Source organism: Myxocyprinus asiaticus, chromosome 15, assembly GCF_019703515.2.
Source record: "Myxocyprinus asiaticus isolate MX2 ecotype Aquarium Trade chromosome 15, UBuf_Myxa_2, whole genome shotgun sequence".
NCBI lineage: Eukaryota > Metazoa > Chordata > Actinopteri > Cypriniformes > Catostomidae > Myxocyprinus > Myxocyprinus asiaticus.
The window spans coordinates 30,573,001-30,593,740 of NC_059358.1; the positions used below are offsets into that span (position 1 = coordinate 30,573,001).

Consider the following 20,740-nt stretch of genomic DNA (forward strand, 5'->3'; position numbering starts at 1 on the left):
GCTCCTGACCGGAAGTGAAAAATTACTTAAATATTTAAATTTTCGCACCAAAAGATATACAGTTGCTTTAGAAGACATTAATTTAACAGCTGATATCGTATGGATAAAGTTTATGCTGACGGTCTGTGATTTTTGGAGCTTCAAAATAAAAACCGCCATTCATTTGCATTTTAAGGACCCACTGAGCTAAGATATTTTTCTATTTTTCTTCAAATGTGTTCTGGTGAAGAAGAAAGTCATACACACCTGGGATATCATTAGAGTGAGTAAATAATGAGAGAATTTTCATTTTTGTGTGAACTATCCCTTTAACTTGTATCAGAAATAAGCAATATGGTTCATGCTTTGGGAGTTTGTCTTCTGCAGGACACAAATGAAGATTTAGATATTTAGAATATTTCAGCTCTGTAGGTCTATACAATGCAAGTGAATGGTGACCAGCACTTTGAAGCTCCAAAAAAGTACATAAAGACAGCATAAAAGTAATCCATATGACTCCATACGATTTAATCCATAGTGGTTAAATCCATGTCTTCTGAAGCGATTGAACGCTGTTTAGTTGACAGTGTGCTACCAAAATTAATATTAATACATCTGAATTAATACTCAGCTCAAGCTTTTGAGAGTAAAAAAACACTATTTTACTTTCAAAATCCTTCAAGATCCATAATATGCTCATTGCATCCCTTGTGCACCCATGCAAATAAACTGGTGTTGGTGGAGACTCTGAATTATCTCATTTAATGATGTCTTGCCCATTTTCATCCTTCATGATCAGACACACATTTATGTGAATGCTCTATGACACATTTAACCTGTCACATAATAATAATAATAATAATAATAATAATAATAATAATTTTTATTTTATTTATGTAGCACCTTTCAAGACCTCAAGGTCGCTTTACAAAGGAAAGAGAGAAGATGAAATACAAATATATAGAGCAAGTACAAAAAACAAACAAAACATAACATAGAATTTATACAAATAGCAAAATAAATAAATAAAATGCATTTGACAGTGGTCTTTTGACATAGATTAAGCGCTAACCTAAACAACACATTAATTCTTAATTTTAAGCAGATATTTACTCCTGAAAGAGATGCAACATTGTGCCTTTTCACTAAATATTTGTTAAACAAATAAATGCTTATTATTTTACTTGCTGTCATTTTATATTATTTATCCATATAAAAAAAAAAAAAAAAAAAAAAATCACAGTTTGAGAGGAATAGGGTCATTATGCACCATTTGCATTTATCCCATTACAAAGTGCATCTTTGACACTGTTTGTCCAGCACTGGTCAATGGGAAGAGGAGACCTAGAGGCAGCTGTATTGCCATGGTGATGCCCTACATTCCACACCATGACATTCCTTCCGGGGTGTTTGTATGCCTGTTTCAAGAACTTGTGTGGGCTGATTTTTCTATTCATACGAGTTATACTTCCTGTGTTAACATATCATTTTATTTCAATAATTAGATTATTATTATTATTATTTTATTTTATTTTATTTATTTTTTTCCATGCTCCACACACCTTGCTTTAGAAGTTATACAAGTATTTGTTAATGACTAACTTCTAATATTTGTGCAATGATGTATATTCCATCACTCCATAAGGCTACTATACAGCAGCAACTGCTGTGCATTGAACAAAAACTACACAGACGCCTTTAACAGTTCGCACTGTCACCATGTCAACAACCGCGTCTCCCGCTGAAAGCATTTAAACGCGCTCCCGCCGCGAACATGGATAGGGGAAAATGTGCCCCATGGGAGTTGTAGGCCTCTGGGGTTCAGCCCGTATAAGCCCGTGCGTTAATGCGCCCGTGTGCAGTGTCAGACTTATTCTTGATTATTAATGTAACAAAATTCAACAATATCTTATTATCATCAACACTGATGCATTACAATATTAATAATATAAGTGATTATTTTATAATTGAACTGGTCAATATATTTTACTAATTAATATATGTTCAAGACTGACCAGTTGAACCGCAAAATCGATGTTTTCAAGGCTCTAACAGTAACCTCTGAACAGACCTCGTAATCGATTACAGATTCAATGATCCTGCTAGCTGCTACCCACGCTTTAATTTAACCATGGAGCAATCTGTGAGTTCATTACAAGAGCAAGCTTTGAAAAGGAAAGAAAGGTTAAAAGCTCTAAGAGACCGGCAACTTCAAGTGAGTGGCGTAACAAATATTATTTTCGTTTAGACATGGGAAGAAAGATACTGGCTAACTTGCTATAGTTAGCAAAACAGTAAAGCAGTCTCGTATTCATTATATAAGCGAATTAGCATGTTGTTATCAAAAATATGTAATTTGTTCATTTTAGTTATTAAAATGCTTAGGATGAGTCTTTTGAATGTATTAATTATTGTTAGCTAATGGTTGTTACAAATAGTTCCACTTCAGGTGATTTTGTAATGCGTTTGAATGATTGATCATTAAACAAATACTGCTTTCCAAGCATAGTTTGAAAGATGACTGTATTACATTAATGTGTAACTGACCGAGTGGACTGATGGATTTCAGGATTGGATGGATTGTACGTTTAGAAGGTGTTAATAATCACTTGTTGTAGTGGAAACTGTCCATTTATTGAACAATCTTGAACCTAAAAATTTGAATATCTTCCTGTAATTTAGTTCAGTTATAAAAGCAATAAGCAATATGATTCAAGCTATGGGAGGTTGTCCTCTGCAGAACACAAATGAAGATTTTTAGAAGAATATTTCAGCTCTGTAGGTCCATTCAATGCAAGGGAATGGTGACTAGAACCCGATTGAGATGCTGTGGCAGGACCTTAAATGGGCAGTTTATGCTCGAAAACCCTCCAATGTGGCTGAACTAAAGCAGTTCTGCAAAGAAGAGTGGGCCAAAATTCCACCACAGCGTTGTGAAAGACTGATCTCCAGTTATCGTAAGCGTTTGGGTTCAGTTGTTGCTGCTAAAGGTGGTATGTGTGTGTATATATATATATATATATATATATATATATATATATATATACACACACACACACACTGGTGGCCAAAATTTGGAATAATGTACATATTTTGCTTTTTCGGAAGGAAATTGGAACTTCAATTCACCAAAGTGAAATTCAAGTGATCACAAAGTATATCAGGACATTACTGATATAAAAAACAGCTCCATCACTATTTGAAAAGTCATTTTTTATCAAATCTAGACAGGCCCCATTTCCAGCAGCCATCACTCCAACACCTTATCCTTGAGTAATCATGTTAAATTGCTAGTTTGGTACTAGAAAATCACTTGCCATTATATCAAACACAGTTGAAAGCTATTTGGTTCGTTAATTGAAGCTTAACATTGTCTTTGTGTTTGTTTTTGAGTTGCCACAGAATGCAATAGACTGGCATGTCTTAAGGTCAATATTAGGTAAAAATGGTGAAAAAGAAACAGCTTTCTCTAGAAACTCAACAGTCAATCATTGTTTTGAGGAATGAAGGCTATACAATGCTTGAAATTACCAAAAAAACTGAAGATTTCATACAAAGGTGTACACTACAGTCTTCAAAGACAAAGGACAACTGGCTCTAACAAGGACAGAAAGAGATGTGGAAGCTCAGATGTACAACTAAACAAGAGGATAAGTACATCAGAGTCTCTAGTTTGAGAAATAGATGCCTCACATGTCCTCAGCTGACAGCTTCATTGAATTCTACCCGCTCAACACCAGTTTCATGTACAACAGTAAAGAGAAGACTCAGGGGTGCAGGCCTTACTGGGAAGAATTGCAAAGAAAAAGCCACTTTTGAAACAGAAAATCAAAAAGAAAAGGTTAGAGTGGGCAAAGAAACACAGACATTGGACAACAGATAACTGGAAAAGAGTGTTATGGATCTTAACCCCATTGATCTTTTGTGGAATCAGCTAGACTGTAAGGTGCATGAGAAGTGCCCGACAAGACAGCCACATCTATGGCAAGTGCTACAGGAAGTGTGGGGTGAAATGTCACCTGAGTATCTGGACAAACTGACAGCTAGAGTGCCAAGGATCTGCAAAGCTGTCATTGCTGCACGTGGAGGATTTTTTGATGAGAACTCTTTGAAGTAGTTTAAGAAGTTCAGAATTTTTTTTTCAAATTGTATTAGTAATTTTTCACATTATTAATGTCCTGACTATACATTGTGATCGGTTGAATGCCACTTTGGTGAATATAAGTACCAATTTCTTTCCATAAGAGCAAAATCTGTACATTATTCCAAACTTTTGGCTGCCTGTGTGTGTGTGTGTGTGTGTGTGTGTGTGTGTGTATATGTATGTATGTATATAATATATATGTATGTTATATCTGGTTTAAAGATCTAAAACAATTTAGTATGAAAAATACACAAAGATAGAAGAAATCAGGAAGGGGCAGATACTTTTTCACAGCACTGTATATAAACAGATGTGTGCCTTTCCAAATCATGTCCAATCAATTCAATTTGCCACAGGTGGACTTGAATTAAAGTGTAGAAACATCTCAAAGATGATCCAGAGCAATAGGGTGCACCTGAGCTAAATTTCAAGTGTCATAGCAAAGGGTCTGAATACTTATGTCAATGTGATATTTCAGTTTTTTCTTTTTATTAAAGTTTTCAAAAATGTGTTATCAAAATCTGTTTTTGCTTTGTCATTATGGGGTATGGAGTGTAGATTGATGTGAATTTTTTTTTTTTTTTAAAGCATTTTAATCAGGCTGCAAAATAACAAAATGTGAAACAAATTAAGGGGTCTGAATACTTTCTGAATGCACTGTAGGCTTCCTTTATGTGCATTTTGGAGCTTGAAAGTGTTGGTCACTATTCACTTGCATAGTATGGACATTCAAAGTGTTGATATTCTTCTAAAAATCTTTGTGAAGAATGTTACACATCTGGGATGGCATGAAGGTGAGTAAATGTTGAATTTTCATTTTTGGGTGAACTGTTCCTTTAATGAGTTATTGTTTAACCACAGGGGCGGGCACCTGAGGATGGAGAGCCTGATAGCAAAAGAGCTCTAGAGGGATCTGAGGCAGAAGAGAGACACAGGTAAACCCAAACAAGTGCAGATCACAGCCATCTTACTTATACTCAACTAAACTAAACTGTGTGATTCACAGTTCCACTTTTAGAAACAAATAGCATCTAGTTAAACAGACTGCCTTCTAAATGGACAATTAATAACAAAGCAATACTCTGTTTACATGAGTTTAAGGAGGTCTCTCTCACTAGCTCACCACAGTTTTTCATTGTTTACTTTCAAACTCACAGAACCCTTGTGCTCCCTGAGCTCAAGAGGTGTTTGTCACTGACAGTTTGCAAACATTCATAAATATTCACCACCCAATATCTGGTCTTTGTTTCCCTTGTTTCTCATAAGCTTTCAGAAATTATCCCGTCAACCTATATGGATTCTTATAGGTCTGTAGTTTTGTGTGTAGTCTGTAGGCATTAACGTTTGTTGGAGGAGGTTTTTGATATAGTGAAATGAGAGGTTGTCAGGGACAGAATGTTTAAAGGTGTGTCTCTTTAAGTATGCATTATTAAAATTGCAACATAGCTTGGGTTGCAAACAATGAGACAGTGGTAATACAATTCGCCAACCAGCAGACTTGTTGTTTTGACACATCCTATGCTGCCATACCTTAAGGGGTAATCTACTTACCTTTACAGAAATCTAACAGAATGATTGTTCCTGATGTCATTCCATGTTAATTTTATAAAACAAAAACTAATTCAAAAACAGACTTTTTGTTGTTGCGGAAGAGCTTTGTTATATTTTTATGATAAAAGTTTGGAAAAGCTCTCTGTCACCCTGTCTACACCAGGCACGTCTGTTGATGCGGCGCAAGGCTTGAGGCTGTCTGCACTGGACGCGTCGACACAAACATTCAAAACCGTTTAATTTGTGTAGTAGAGCCAGCACGTGCAGCGAAAAATGGGAATGGGACAAAAGGGTTGCTCATTAATATGGACTTCCTGTCTGGATAGAGGACACCTTTTGTCAGGAAACTGTGCGGCTTTTGTAAAAGCTGTCAAAATTCTGAAGTGAGGTGAGGCATATAATGAATATTTACTCATGAAGAATGAATCTTAGCCTTCACCTGAGACAGACACTAGTCAGTTTAAGCAATGGGACAATTGTCACTCGGGTCATAAAAGCATTAAATCCGATCTTGCATCAGAGTAACAACTGATCTTAGTTACAAAACACTCTGCATTTATGTTTTTTGTAAATGAGTTTGGTCAGCAGTCAAGATTTACTGTACCACTGTTGACTATTGTAGTGTAAAGGATCCCCTATGGTCCCATCGGTTATTGCATAGGCTCGAGCAATGAAAGACTGTCCACCAAATTATCAAGGCCCTCAATTCTTCTTCATCCCTCAGTGCATTTCAAGAACACAACAGATTGTCTCTCGAGTATTAATCCAGTCCTTTGTATGTAATTAAATTAGAAAACAGGATACTGTTCTAGCCAACTTGCCCAAACCCTTGGCCACAGTTTAATACAGAAAGCCTTAGGAGGTTTGTAACGCTCACTTAGAGTTTGACAAACGGCTGTTGACATTCCGAAAGTGTTGGATTGTTTGGCCGCTCCACTGTCGATGAGGAAAGCCAGTGGTCTAGTATTGTTCCAGCAGGTGGTCAGGAAGTCTCTGCAGGAAAGCTGGGGACAAGGAGGCGTTTCCAGCTCTTTGTTTCAGCCTCTTGTTTGAGTGTTTTTTTCCAATACCTTTTAGTGTTCCTCTTTGGGAATAATATTTTGTGGAGCTTAGCAGGGCCTTGAGAGGGTTTGACTATGAAATGAAATATAATTAAAAAGATGGTTCTTCTCAAAAATGAAAATTCTGCCATTTACTCACCCTTGTGTTGTTCCAAACCTGTATGACTTTTCTTCCGTGGAACACAAAAAGAGAAGGCATTAGGCAGAATGTTAAAGGGCTGAGAGCTTCAGTCACCATTCACTGTAATTGTATGGAAAAAAGATGCAATGATAGTGAATGGTGACTTAGGCTAACATTCTGCCTAATGTCTCCTTTCGTGTTTCATGTCAGAAAGTAAGTCATACAGGTTTGGAACAACTTGAACCTAATTGACATAATTTTCATTTTTTGGATCCCTTTAGGAATAGTTTACCCAAAAATGAAAATTATTTTATCATTTACTCGACCTCATGCATCCCAAAAACTTTCTTCTGTAGAACACAAAGATTTTTAGAAGAATGTCTCAGTTCTGTAGGCAGGGGCGGAGCTAGGGGGTGGACACCATGGACCGAACTCTGGCCACCCCATTTGCCACCCCACTCGCAATTGCCATTTTGGTCATTTTTTGTCTTAGGCACAATATAATTTTTTTAGAGGTGGAACTGTCTCTGTACAACCGCAACACACAGGAGATATAACATGGTGCGCACACCAAGATCGCCGCACCTCTCCTTCCCGGGTGTCACTGTATCCACTCCCCTCTGTTTTTTTTTTTATCCATGTGCCTCCGCTTTACACATTTCCACATTTATCTGCTTTTTGGAGCTTTAAAGTTCTGGTCACCATTCACTTGCATTGAACTGACCTACAGTGCTGAAATATTCTTCTAATTATCTTAATTTGTGTTCTTCAGAAGAAAGAAATTCATACACATCTTAGATGGCATGAGGTTGAGTAAATGATGAGAGAATTTTCATTTTTGGCTGAACTATCCCTTTAAGATAACAGTTGCTGTGCTTTGTGATTGATAACATGTTGTTCCCACTTCATTTCACTCTATTTTGAAAACCTTACACCCAAGACTATTGAAATGCAATGGTGACTCAGTCACAAAGTTGCAGAGCTGACACTTACAATCAGTTGGGTCAGTTTCAGTCCATCTAATTACATGGTTTGATTCTACTGGCACTCATTAGGAAAGGTGATGGTGAATGTGGGCCTACCGTAGCCTCATACTCAAGAACGAAATGGGCACACGTCTCAAGAGGCCAACCAGTGAGTAGTTTGATGAGAATGAGTTCTTAACATTCCTTCATGCCCATCCTCTGTTGATCTGGCTATTAAGATGAAGAACCCTTTGTGGTTCCCTGGAGATCCAGCAACACACATTGCAGTAACTTGCAAAGATGTTAATAAACCTGCCGGTTGAGACCAAGTTGACATAATTGGGCTTGTTTCTACCCTCTCAGCTGTGAGGCTGCTGTCCCAAGACACAGCTCATAGAACAGGTGCTACATGCTAATTAGCTAGTGCTATAAAGATGAAGGGAAGCTTTGTACACATGCTGAGTGAATGTACTCACTAGATGCCACCACATGCCAGTTTCATTGCTCAAATAGCATCAGCTGCCAGGTGTCTAAACTAGGGTAAATGTATTTTGCTGCACTGCCACCTGCTGGTAAATGGGGTTTCCTCTTGTTTTGTTAATATGACTGCAACGTCATCTCATTAAAGAGACAGTTCACCCAAAAATAAAATTCAGTCATTATTTACTCACCTTCATTTTGTTCCATTCTGTATGATCTTCTTTCTTCTGTGGAGCACAAAAGATGTTTGGCAGTATTGTTAGGGACTTACAGCCTCCGTCACCATTCACTTTTAGTGTATGGACAAGGGAGCACTGTCAACATTCTTCAAAAATTTCTTCTGTTGTGTTCAATGGAATAAAGTCTTAATGGTTTGGAACAACATGAGGATGAATAAATGATGACAATTTTTTGGATGAACTATCCCTTTTAGTGATGACAATGATAAAACACCTGTTCATAACTGTTAGTGAATTACTTTTAATGATTTGACATACTAACACACGTATGAATGAATGAATATGTTTGTAGAGAGCTGAAGCTGAGGAATTACACCCCAGAGGATGAGGAGCTGAAGGAGAGACAGGTGCCCAAAGCAAAACCAGCATCAGGTGAGAACACCTCTCCAATTTCTACAGTGGTGGTTCTAGGCTATTTTAACTGAGGGGACCAGGCTTGGGGCAAAGTGTGCATTTTGGGGGGCAATTACAATATACCTTAAAGGGGTCATGACATGCCTTTTTTTATTATTATTTTAATATGTTCCTTGAGGTTCACTTGTAATATTAGTAAAACATTTTGCATAAAAAAGTTATATATTTGTAAAACATGATCATTTTCCACCCACATTCTAACCCTCTGTCAGAAATGCTCGGTTTTGGTGCTGCTTCTCCTTTAAGACTTGACAGTAAACGCCCACTGTTATGACTGGCTCTCTGCTCTTGACTGACCTGCTCTCTTTCCTTGCCATCTCACTGCTACTGGGCAGGGCTATAGAAGTGAGGTTGATGTTTTGTAGTGGAGGCATTCAGATGCAAATGTCCACCACAGTGTGACATCACAATGTGGAGGAAGTAGAGAACAAATCATTTTGGCAGCTTGGTTTCAACAAATGCTCTTTTTTTTTTTTTTTTTTTTGCAGTGACAAGGACGTTTTAAATTCTGAAACTTACATTGTTTTCATAGTACATTGAACTCTTATGTGCCAAAAGATCAAGGAAATTTGATTACTCATGTCATGACCCCTTTAAATGCCTTATATGCAAGTATAAAATGCATGTAATGCCAAGTTTTGAAAAAGAACAAAAGATTGACCAACCAAAATGTAGTAAAAATGATTAAGCAGTTAATGTTTAAATCAGTAAACCCGACCACAATATTTGGGGTTTGCCCGCAAAGCTTACCATATTGATCTTTCAGATTGAGTTTTAGATATATTTATATTTCACTGTATATATAATACATGTTTCTCAAACCAGCATGCAGATCACTCATTGTTAAACAGAACTGAAGTGTATCTACACAGGAGCTGTCAGGTCAAAAGGTGCTGAACTAAAAAATAACTCCACGTGTCTCAAGGGGTTTATAATTCCAGCACATGCGTAAATACTGCAGAACTATTATTATGTGATCATGAGGTTTTTAGTCTAAAATGCGGTAAATGGTGGAAGTATAAATGACAATTGGTGAAAGGCAGTCCACTGTGTTTAGCATAATTTATCTAGACTATTTACTGAAGTCTTGAAGTATTAATAGCACATTAAACTGAGGCTGTTGACCTTTAAGTAATTGTCATGATGAGTGATAATGTTTCAGCAGGTGATCAGGTGCTGAGTTACAGGCTGTCTGACTGGTCCTGTTTTATTTTCCTATAGTGGAAGACAAGGTCAAAGACCAGCTGGAAGCTGCAAACCCAGAGCCTGTGATTGAAGAAGTGGTGAGTGCATTTTCCCTCAGTCCAAATTTACAGAGTTCAAACATGATGTCATATGGTCAGAACGTCAATTTAGTTTTTGTTTGTTTCTCTGGTATTAAAGCAGTTTTGTTTTTTCTTTTTCTTTTCTCTCTTGTGTCTTCAGGATCTGGCCAATCTTGCCCCAAGGAAACCAGACTGGTATAACCAATCAATTTTTAATTATTCTACACAGTAGTTTCATATACACTATATGGCCAAAATATGTGGGCACCCCCTTCTAATTAAAGAGTTTGGTTACTCCGTTAATACCAGTGAAGATAAATCATAATTCTACCCCAAACAATGGCATACTAGGGCATTAAGTGCTTCCAACTTTATGGCAACAGTTTGGGGAGAGCCCTTTTCTATTTCAGCATGAAAATGCCCCTGTGCACAAAGCAAAGTCCATAAAGAAATGGTTTACTGTGTCTGATGTGCAAGAAATTGTCTGGCCTGCTCAAAGCCCAGACCTGAACCCCACTGAACACCTTTGGGGTGAATTGGAATGCCAACTGAAAGCCAGGCCCCATCGCCCAACATCAGTGCTGGACCTCAGTGATGCACTTGTGTCCGAATGGGAACAAACCCTGCAGCCATGTTACTATATACAGTATAGTGGAAAGCCTTCCCAGAAGAGTGGAAGTTGTTATTGCACCAAAGGGGGAAATTGATGCCTATGGTTTTGAAATTGAAGGTTCATCAAGCACATATGGTGTCCACAAACTTTGGCCACATAGTGTATCATATACATTGATCAGCGACAACATTAAAACCACTGGTAGAGTGAATAATGTTTATTCTCTCATTACAATGGCACCTGTCAAGGGGTGGGATATATTAGGCAGCAATTGAACAGTCAGTTCTTGAATTTCATGTATTGGAAGCAGGAAAAATGGGCAAGTGTAAGGTAGGGCTGGGCGACATGGCAAAAAAATAAAATCTCTATTCACGATACAATTTCTTTCAACTTTTAAACATTCTCCAACATGATTCAAATTGTATGTTCTTTATTGGAATGCAAGGCTACCTGGTTAGAGAAATCCAAGTTCTTTTCATTATAGGAAACAAAGGTGTGTAAGAAAAATGTACAAATGCACCACAGGGGGAAGTTGTCAACAGAGTGTAAATGTAAAATAAATTAAAACCTAATAAACCCAGATGTTCAGAAATAATATTTAGCCAGTGTAAGTATTCATTTGATCTAAACCTAGTCTATCTAGAAATCAATGTATATAAATGATCAAGTTTATCTAGAAAGTACTCATATCAAACAATTAGTGTTATATATTCATAAACCCCTGCAGATAGAGAGAGCCGCCCTCTAGCGGTTCACGCTGAGCAGCGCAGCAATATGAAATGTATCATTTCAGTTCAACTCGCAAAGTTTGTCAGAATGATCGCTTGCCAATTATTGGCTATAGATGCAGTACACTTGAAACACGTCACAGAACAAAGCAATAATTAGCGATCTATCTAATCATCATGGTAAAAGGAGTGGTGGATGTTTGATTCTCCCATATGTAGCCTCTCCATGATTTGAAATGAAGCACAATAACTGTCACGTAACTAATGCTTTCTTTTCACCCATAAAAAAAGGAGACCGTTCATCAACATTCAGTTATGGTCTTAAGCCGGTGTATACCTGCATGATGGACAAAGCTGAGCTACAATCACATTGTGTACAATCATACTGGTAATATTACCACTGTCTTTTATATCAGTCTCCATGTTGTTAACCTGTCACGTTCATTTGGAGCGCGCCACACACGTGCAACTGATCAGATCGGGAGCGGCATTAAGATAAGTGCTATGAATAATTTTTCTCTTCCTTATTCAGCCTTTGGTGGATTTACAACTTAACTATAGTGTTTGCAATATTTTTTCCAAAATCTTGATTTCTCGATTTAAAAAGTATTACAAATTTTGTCAAAACGCAAATTCGAATGACTCGGAAAAACCTCCCAGCCCTAGCGTAAGGATCTGAGCGACTTTGACAAGGGCCAAATTGTGATGGCTAGACGACTGGGTCAGAGCATCTCCAAAATGGCAGGTCTTGTGGGGTGGTCCTGGTATGCAGTGGTTAGTATCTACCAAAAGTGGTCCAAGGAAGGACAACCGGTGAACCAGCGACAGGGTCATGGGCGCCCAAGGCTCATTGATGCACGTGTGGAGTTGAGGCTAGCCCGTTTGGTCCGATTCCACAGAAGAGCTACTGTAGCACAAATTGCTGAAAAGCTTAATGCTGGCCATGATAGAAAAGTGTCAGAACACGGTGCATTGCAGCTTGCTGTGTATGGGGCTGCGTAGTCGCAGACCAGTCAGAGTGCCCAAGCGCCTACAATGGGCATGTGAGCGTCAGAACTGGACCATGGAGCAGTGGAAGAAGGTGGCCTGGTCTGACGTATCACGTATTCTTTTAGATCATGTGGACGGCCGGGTGCATGTGCGTTGTTTACCTGGGGAAGAGATGGCAGCAGGATGCACCATGGGAAGAAGGCAGGCTGGCGGAGGCAGTGTGATGCTCTGGGCAATGTTCTGCTGGGAAGCCTTGGGTCCTGGCATTCATGTGGGTGTTACTTTGACACGTACCACCTACTTAATGATTGTTGCAGACCACGTACACCCCTTCATGGCATCGGTATTCCCTGATGTCAGTGGCCTCTTTCAGCAGGATAATGTACCCTGCCACACTGCAAAAATTGTTCAGGAATGGTTTGAGGAACATGACAAAGTGTTCAAAGTGTTGACTTGGCCTCCAAGTTCCCCACATCTCAATCCAATTGAGCATCTATGGGATGTGCTGGACCAACAAGTCCGATCCATAGAAGCCCAACCAAGGGATCTGCTGCTAACGTCTTCATGCCACATACCACAGGATATCTTCAGAGGTCTTGTGGAGTCCGTGCCTCGACAGGTCAGAGCTGTTTTGGCGGCACGAGGGGGGCCTACACAATATTAGGCAGGTGGATTTAATGTTGTGGCTGATTGGTGTAAACTGTTGTCTGTTATAGTTGATCAAAACGGTCCAGTATTAAGTGAAAATGTGTTTTTGAACCAACTGTTTTGTGTTTGTAATAGGGATCTGAAGAGGGATGTTGCCAAAAAGCTTGAGAAATTAGAGAGACGAACACAGAAAGCCATTGCTGAACTCATACGTGAGTATGACATGACTCATTGACTTAGACTGGTCCTCTTGAGACATCTTTTCACTGTCTGCAACCTCCAGATGTGACTATCGCATTTTGCCCCCTAGTGGCAATTGTAGCAACTTTCGGTTTTATCACGAGGCTGCCTTTTCACCCATTCACAGCTGTGATGCTTCTGTTTGGCCCCATTTACACCTTAACACACGTTTCATATCTAGATAGTATCTGGATATTCTTTAGCTGGTTTGCATTTGCACTGTGCAGTCAAATGTGTCTCCACTCTGTGATCGGATAGAGACCCAATCAAAGTTACCCATGTAAAAATGAAAACATTACTTGCATATTACATCAGAGGCTGTGGTAACTGAAAATGGTCTTTTAGCTCATTTTAAAAATACTGATGGATAATTTGAATTAATAAGTTTATAAGTATTTATATATGTATATATTTATTTGAATTTATTTATGAATGTTCATTTTAAATGTTTCTTTCATTTGAATGCAGTGTTTTATAAAAAAAAAAATAAAAAACCCCACAAAAACAAAAACAGAGGACCTAACTGACGAATGCAAAACTCTTCTCTCTCTCCGTCATTAATTGTGTTCAGCATACAAATTACATAATTCACTTTTACAGTCCCACATCAGCCCGGAATCTGTAACAGATTTACACTCACTGAGCATTTTATTAGTAACACCATGGTCCTAATAAAGTGCCCAACATGGTCTTCTGTTGTTGTAGCCCATCCGCCTCCAGGTTCGATGTGTTGTGCATTCTGAGATGCTATTCTGCTCAATACAATTGTACAGAGGGGTTATCTGAGTTACCGTAGACTTTGTCAGCTCGAACCTGTCTGGCCATTCTCCGTTGACCTCTCATCAACAACTGGCTCACTGGATGTTTTTTGTTTTTGGCACCATTCCGAGTAAACTCTAGAGATTATTCCAGGAGATCAGCAGTTACAGAAATACTCAAACCAGCCCGTCTGGCTCCAAAAATCATGCCACGGTCGAAATCACTTGCATTTTTTCCCCATTCTGATGGCTGATCATCTCATAGCTCTTGACCTGTATTTGCATGATTTTATGCATTGCAAAGCTGCCACACGATTGGCTGATTAGATAATCGCATGAATAAGTGGGCGTACAGGTGTACCTAATAAAGTGCTCAGTGAGTGTACAGTCACTGTTCTTGTCATTCACTGTTACAGGTCCTGGGCAGATGTGGGACTGTAAGAGAGAGACAAGAGTTTTGTGTTTGTCGGTTAGGTCCTCTGTGTGTCTTTTATATATATATATATATATATATAACATATTTAAAATTAACAGTTAAAAAATAAATTCAAATAAATATACAGTATATAAATACTTATAGCTTTCCATCACTTTGACAGTCAGGGTTTTTCCTTCATTGAATATGTTTTGGCAGCTTTGGCAGCCATAAAATGCTAAAAGAAAAACGAACTAAAAAATTAGAAGAGCCATTTTGTAATGAGCTTGGACAGGGCTTCATGTGAGGCTAATTGATATGTGGGTTACAAAAGCCCCAGAGATCTGATGCCTCTTGATGACTTCATCGAAACAGTTCCTCTCTCTACAGCCTCCTCTGCTATAAACCCTCTCACAGTCATTACTACTACACCCTTGGTTTACTTGTAAGAAGCTCCAGTGACCCAATTAAGCCATGTTTTGTCATCCAGTGATGAGCATCTGCTGTAATGTCTAGTATTCTGTTGTTCACCAAAGCAGAAACACATACTCAAACATGTGTTCACACTTCATGTATGCAGGTGAACGGCTTAAGGGCAGCGAAGAGGAGTTGGCAGGAGCAGTCGGAGCAGTTAGCATCGAAGAGGGAGACTCGGATTGAGTCTATGTTGGAGAATGAGTTCCTGCACAACAGATTTTTTTTTTTCTCAGTTTTTCAGACATAATCAGTGTGTGTAAAATGGAAATCTTATGCTGAGCTCAGCATGCTTTTGCACACACAACCAGATCAGGTGTGACAGAGAGAAGACACCGAAAGAATGAGTGATGTACATGTGTTTTTGAGAAAAAACTGTTATGTTTTGTTGCGGAATGTGGTGAAGATGGAAGTCTTTTTTTTTTTATTTTCTTTTTTTTATTGTTTATAAGTAAAACAAAGTCTTATTTCTGCCTCTTTGGCCCTTATGATCAACATCAGTAATCTTTTTTTTTTTTTATACAGAAGTTGAGTGCTGTTAAATAGTGGGTAGATTCACACTGTCATGTTGTCTCTCCTTTTTCATTAGTATTCCAATTAAATGGGAATTCCAAAATCAGACACAACAGTGAGGATACAGAACATTATAAAGCAAGAGAACAGTACTTGTGTCTAAGCAGCTAAAATTGCAGTACATCATTTTGGTTTTCATTTTATTTCATTATATCATCATTTAAAATATTATTTTTTTAAGTTAGAATAAATTAGCTTAAGTCCTTTACCCAAATGTCCAAAAGAGGTGTTAAATCAATCTCAATTAAGTAATATTTCAAAGTCCTTTTTCAGATTTAAAATGATTCTGCCATGATTTAAGAGATTTTCAAAGCAAAATTGATCAATGTGAAATGTGTGGTTAATCAAGAGTAGAGTTATGGCAAATCGGTAGAGGCACAACTAATTTCAAAAGCAAAACAATCAGCCTGCACATTTTTTGGTTAAATGACAGGTTATACTATGGACAAAGCAGCTACAGTAGTTTTGCACTGAATGCACAAATCTTTGACAATAAAGTGCATTCCCTTCCTCCCACATTAATTTTGCTAGAACTAAGAAGCTGAATGTCAAATGACACATCAAACATTACAAGAGGTTAATACTCTATATCATTCAATTTAATGCATTTTAAATATATTGATATTATAGTGTTGTCTTACTAGCTATTGGTTGTAAATTCACAATAATGTGAAACAGTGTCCAGCACAGTAACTTTCTTGGGCCAAAAAAAAGAAAAATTAGATTCACCCACTAAGAGGTGCTATTGCATTAAAAGCCTGGGTTCAAGCAAACTCGCAAATGCTGATCTCATATAGTTGGATTTGAACTCAATGTTTTCCACATGTCCTCTACACCTAGCACATGATTAAGGACAAATTGGCTAGTTCCAGGGCTACACATACAGTGCATTCAGACCCCTTTATTTTTTCACATTTTGTTATGTTGCAGCCTTGTGCTAAAATGGCTTAAATCATTTTTTTTTTCACATCAATCTAAACTCCATACCCCATAATGACAAAGAAAAAAACAGATTTTTGATAACTTTGCAAATGTAATAAAAAGACAACTGAAATATCACACTGGCATAAGTATTCAGACCCTTAACTCAGTACTTAGTTGAAGCACCTTTGCCAGCAATTACGGCCTCAAGTCTTTTTGGGTATGATGCGACAAGCTCTGCACACCTGGATTAGGAGATTTTCAGCCATTATTCTCTGCAGCTCCTCTCAAGCTCTGTCAGGTTGGATGGGGACCGTCAGTGGACAGCCATTTTCTGGTCTCTCCAGAGATGTTCGATTGGCTTCAAGTCCGGGCTCTGGCTGGGCCACTCAAGGACATTCTCAGAGTTGTCCCTAAGCCACTCTTGTGTTGTCTTGGCTCTGTGCTTAGGGTCATTGTCCTGTTGGTAGGTGAACCTTCGGCCCAGTCTGAGGTCCTGAGCACTCTGGACCAAGTTTTCATTATGGATATCGCTGTGTTTTGCTGCGTTCAACTTTCCTTTAACTCTGATCAATCCCCGCCGCTGAAAAACACCCCCACATCTTGATGCTACAGACACCATGCTTCACAGTTGGGATGGTATTGTGTAGGTGATGAGCGGTGCCTGGTTTCCTCCAGACATGACACTTGGAACAGACCAGAGAATCTTGTTTCTCACAGTCTGAGATTCCTTTAGGTGCTTTTTTGTGTCTTGCATTGAGGAGAGGCTCCCGTCTGGCCACTCTGCCATAAAGCCGAGATCGGTGGAGTGTTGCAGTGATGGTTGTCCTTCTGCAAGTTTCTCCCATTTCCACACATGATCTCTGGAGCTCAACCAGAATGGCCATCAGGTTCTTGGTCACCTCTCTTACCAAGGCCCTTCTCCCCCGATTGCTCAGTTTGGCCAAGTGGCCAGCTATAGGAAGAGGCCTGGTTGTTCCAAACTTCTTCCATTGAAGAATTATGGAGCAGTGTTTCCCATTAATCACCTAGACTGTGGTGGCCTGCCACAGTTTCATAATGAACCGAAAATATTTGTACACTTCTCATAATAACATAAAAGATCTCTAATGTTGTGTTTTGTGCCGACAAAGCAGCGCAATTTGAGTAACTTAACACTTTGTATCCTAAGGGTCTTAACTTTGATTTTGATATCCATCCATTCTTGTGACTTATTGACTTTTTGGATAACGTTTACCTTTGTATCGGTGTTTGTATTTGTTTGACTTTGACCTGTGTCTAATATTTGCTGTTTTAAATGATTTTGCTTAAATTGTGACATTTATAATCATGTGATTCACTGATGTTTGTGAATTGTTTGTATTTGTGGGAGACTGGTGTATGTTTTGCTGACGTTTGAACTAATTAATTGTTCTCATTAAATTAGATTGATTGATCATGAGAGAACTGACCCTGATTATTAACCTGTGAACATAAAGAAGTGTTTGGTTGTAACAAAAGTACTTAAATTGATGTGTGCCTGGTGAAGATCATTCTGATTGAAACGTTGCTGTGATTTTTAAATTAATAAAAGGGAATAATTAAATAGTGTGAGGATCCACTTCAGTTTTATTTCAAACCTTCAATGCAGCCGAAAATTTATTGTAGCCCTCCCCAGATCTGTCTCTCAACACAAACCTGTCTCTGAGCTCTGCAGGCAGTTCCTTTGACCTCATGGCTTGGTTTTTGCTCTGATATTCATTTTCAGCTGTGAGACCTTATATAGAGAGGTCCCTCAACACCAGCTCCATAGCCAAGAAAGTCCAGTAGCGTCTTTACTTTCTGCGAAGGCTGAGAAAAGCCCATCTACCCCTCACCACATTCTATAGAGGGACTATCAAGAGCATCTTGAGCAGCTGCATCATTACCTGGTCTGGGCACCGTCTCGGATCACAAGACCCTGCAGCTGATTGTGAGGACAGCTGAGAAGATCATCGGGGTCTCTCTTCCCTCCATTACAGAAATTTACACCACACGCTGCATTCGCAAAGCCACAAGCATTGTGGATGACCCCACGCACCCCTCACACAAACTCTTCACCCTCCTGCCGTCTGGCAAAAGGTACCGAAGCATTCGGGCCCTCATGGTCAGACTGTGTAATAATTTCTTCCCCCAAGCCATCAGACTCCTCAATACCAAGAGACTGGACCAGCACCAAACCACATACAGGCACACACACACACACATTCATACTCAGTTGAACACCATTCCACTCCCTTTGCAATTTTTGCACATTTCTTTCTTAAAATGTTGTTAAAACTCCGTAAACAAATACTGTATTGACAATCTGCATTTTTTTGCTGCTAACTAGTGTGTTATGTTTACATTTTACAGCATTTATTATTATATTTTAATATCTTTTTACAGTTTATTCCACACCAGAACTGTGTACTGGTCGGTGCAGCACTGTCCTTTGCTGTACTTATTGTCCTGTTTTAGTAATTATTGTCTTGCGCTGTTTGCACATGTGCACTTTATGTAGTCCTGTGTAGAACTGTGTAGTATTTAGTTCTGTGTAGTCTTATGTAGTTTTTATGTAGCACCATGGACCTGGAGGAACATGGTTTCATTTTTCTGTGTACTGTACCTGCTGTAAATGGTTGAAATGGCAATAAAGCCACTTGACTTGTGTGCCTTTCAAAATCATGTCCAATCAATTGAATTTGCCACAGGTGGACACGAATCAAAGTGTAGAAATATCCCAAAGATGATCCAGAGAAATGGGATGCACCTGAGCTAAATTTCAAGTGTCATAGCAAAGGGTCTGAATACTTATGTCAATGTGATATCTTAATAAATAATATTATTGCTTTGTCATTATGTGGTATGGAGTGTAGACTGATGTGAAAAAAATAAAAAATAATTTAAAGCATTTTAGCTTAAGGGGTCTGAATACTTTCTGAATGCACTGTATATAATTATCGAAGTTCAAACAAACAGCTTTTTGGCCATTAATTCATGTACTATATATTCAAATTATAAAAAATAATTTCAATGGTTTTTGAGTAAATAACAATAGAAACGAGAGTTGCACATTATGAGTAAAGACACTGTACTCACTTGTGTAGACACCAAAAAAGGATTGCTTCACAACTGTGTTTATGCAAGATTCATGAAAATTTCCTTAATCTTCCCTGCAGAGCATTTTCTGTCATTCTTAAACTTACGATGAAGGAGATACTGGTTGTGCTGGGATGTTGGTGAGACTTTGTCAAGCAGATCAGCTGGTGGAGATGAGCTCATTGCTGTGTAGTTGGAAGAAGCTGGACCTCTTGAGTGATGCTACATTTGTTCTCTCATTGCTAAGAATAATGTGGCATCATTGAAGCTTCCAGAGCTGTAGCCCTTGAATAGGATTGGAAGCCTCCGCCAAGTGCTGAGTTGATTTGTTTTCTGGTCCTGTGGTTATTGTAGACCAGGGAAGAGGACTGATGGTTTGCCTTAACTTTTGTTTTCATTATGTCCTCATGTCTCAATCTTTCGTGCTGCAGGGCCCAGCTCCACCTTGCACACTCGCTGGGCAAACTTTAGTGAGCACAGCGTCTCTCCAACATTACTCTCAAGAGAAGAAACCTAAAGGTCATACAGAGTAGATATAAATTATTCTCGCATGAACATTGTTGTGTGTTTGCTTTAATCAAAGCTTGACATCATGCTGGTCACTACAGTGGAGCTGGTTTGACTTCATGCTCCCTAGTTTCATGCTACAATGAGTTCCGCTGGAAAACAACTAGTTACAGGGTTCGACAAAGCTTGAAAGGTTCATGGCACTGGATCTTTTCAAGATGTTCCAGAATTTTGTTTGAGGCAGTTAGTAGCAAGTAATTAAGGTATGCATGCACACAACTGGATATTGCACTTTGTTTGCAGAGTTATGACCAGTGTTGAGTAAGTTACTGTGGAAAATAATACACTACAAATGACTTATTACTTCTCTAAATTGTAATCAGATTAGATTGCTCATTACTTCATGGAAAAAGTAATCACATTACTAAATACTTAACCTTTAAGTTACTTTCTAAAATACTTTTTACATACGTTTTTTTTCCGCTCAATGAATTCAAAAGAATGCCTATATTTTGTTCATTGTAACAATCAAGTCATACAGTCAAAATTAAATGT

General features: G+C 38.5%; 2 protein-coding genes across 7 annotated transcripts in view; one reads left to right on the forward strand and one right to left on the reverse strand.

Annotated features, from left to right (window-relative positions):
* The first annotated feature begins 2,032 nt into the window (after positions 1 to 2,032).
* Positions 2,033 to 18,167, forward strand: LOC127453065 (coiled-coil domain-containing protein 12-like). The gene is made up of 7 exons (XM_051719087.1): positions 2,033 to 2,194; positions 4,985 to 5,058; positions 8,833 to 8,912; positions 10,176 to 10,237; positions 10,380 to 10,414; positions 13,334 to 13,410; positions 15,192 to 18,167. Exons 1-7 carry the CDS (start codon positions 2,111 to 2,113, stop codon positions 15,269 to 15,271), a joined length of 492 nt encoding a protein of 163 aa, XP_051575047.1. The 5' UTR covers positions 2,033 to 2,110; the 3' UTR covers positions 15,272 to 18,167.
* LOC127453050 (kinesin-like protein KIFC3) overlaps positions 16,242 to 20,740 on the reverse strand; it is a 44,311-nt gene continuing 39,812 nt past the window's right edge. For all 6 annotated transcript variants that reach the window (XM_051719057.1, XM_051719056.1, XM_051719053.1 and 3 more), the window contains one exon: positions 16,242 to 20,191. In XM_051719057.1, coding sequence (XP_051575017.1) covers positions 20,084 to 20,191 — 108 coding nt within the window. In that variant the 3' untranslated portion in view covers positions 16,242 to 20,083. The remainder of the gene's footprint in view (positions 20,192 to 20,740) is intronic.

Bases quoted from the DNA above. Each gene is read 5' to 3' on its own strand.
- LOC127453065 (XM_051719087.1), top strand. From the start codon at position 2,111: ATGGAGCAATCTGTGAGTTCATTACAAGAGCAAGCTTTGAAAAGGAAA. The intron at 5,059-8,832 runs GTAAACCCAAAC...ATATGTTTGTAG, and splicing joins GAGGCAGAAGAGAGACACAG to AGAGCTGAAGCTGAGGAATT. The intron at 13,411-15,191 runs GTGAGTATGACA...TCATGTATGCAG, and splicing joins AGCCATTGCTGAACTCATAC to GTGAACGGCTTAAGGGCAGC.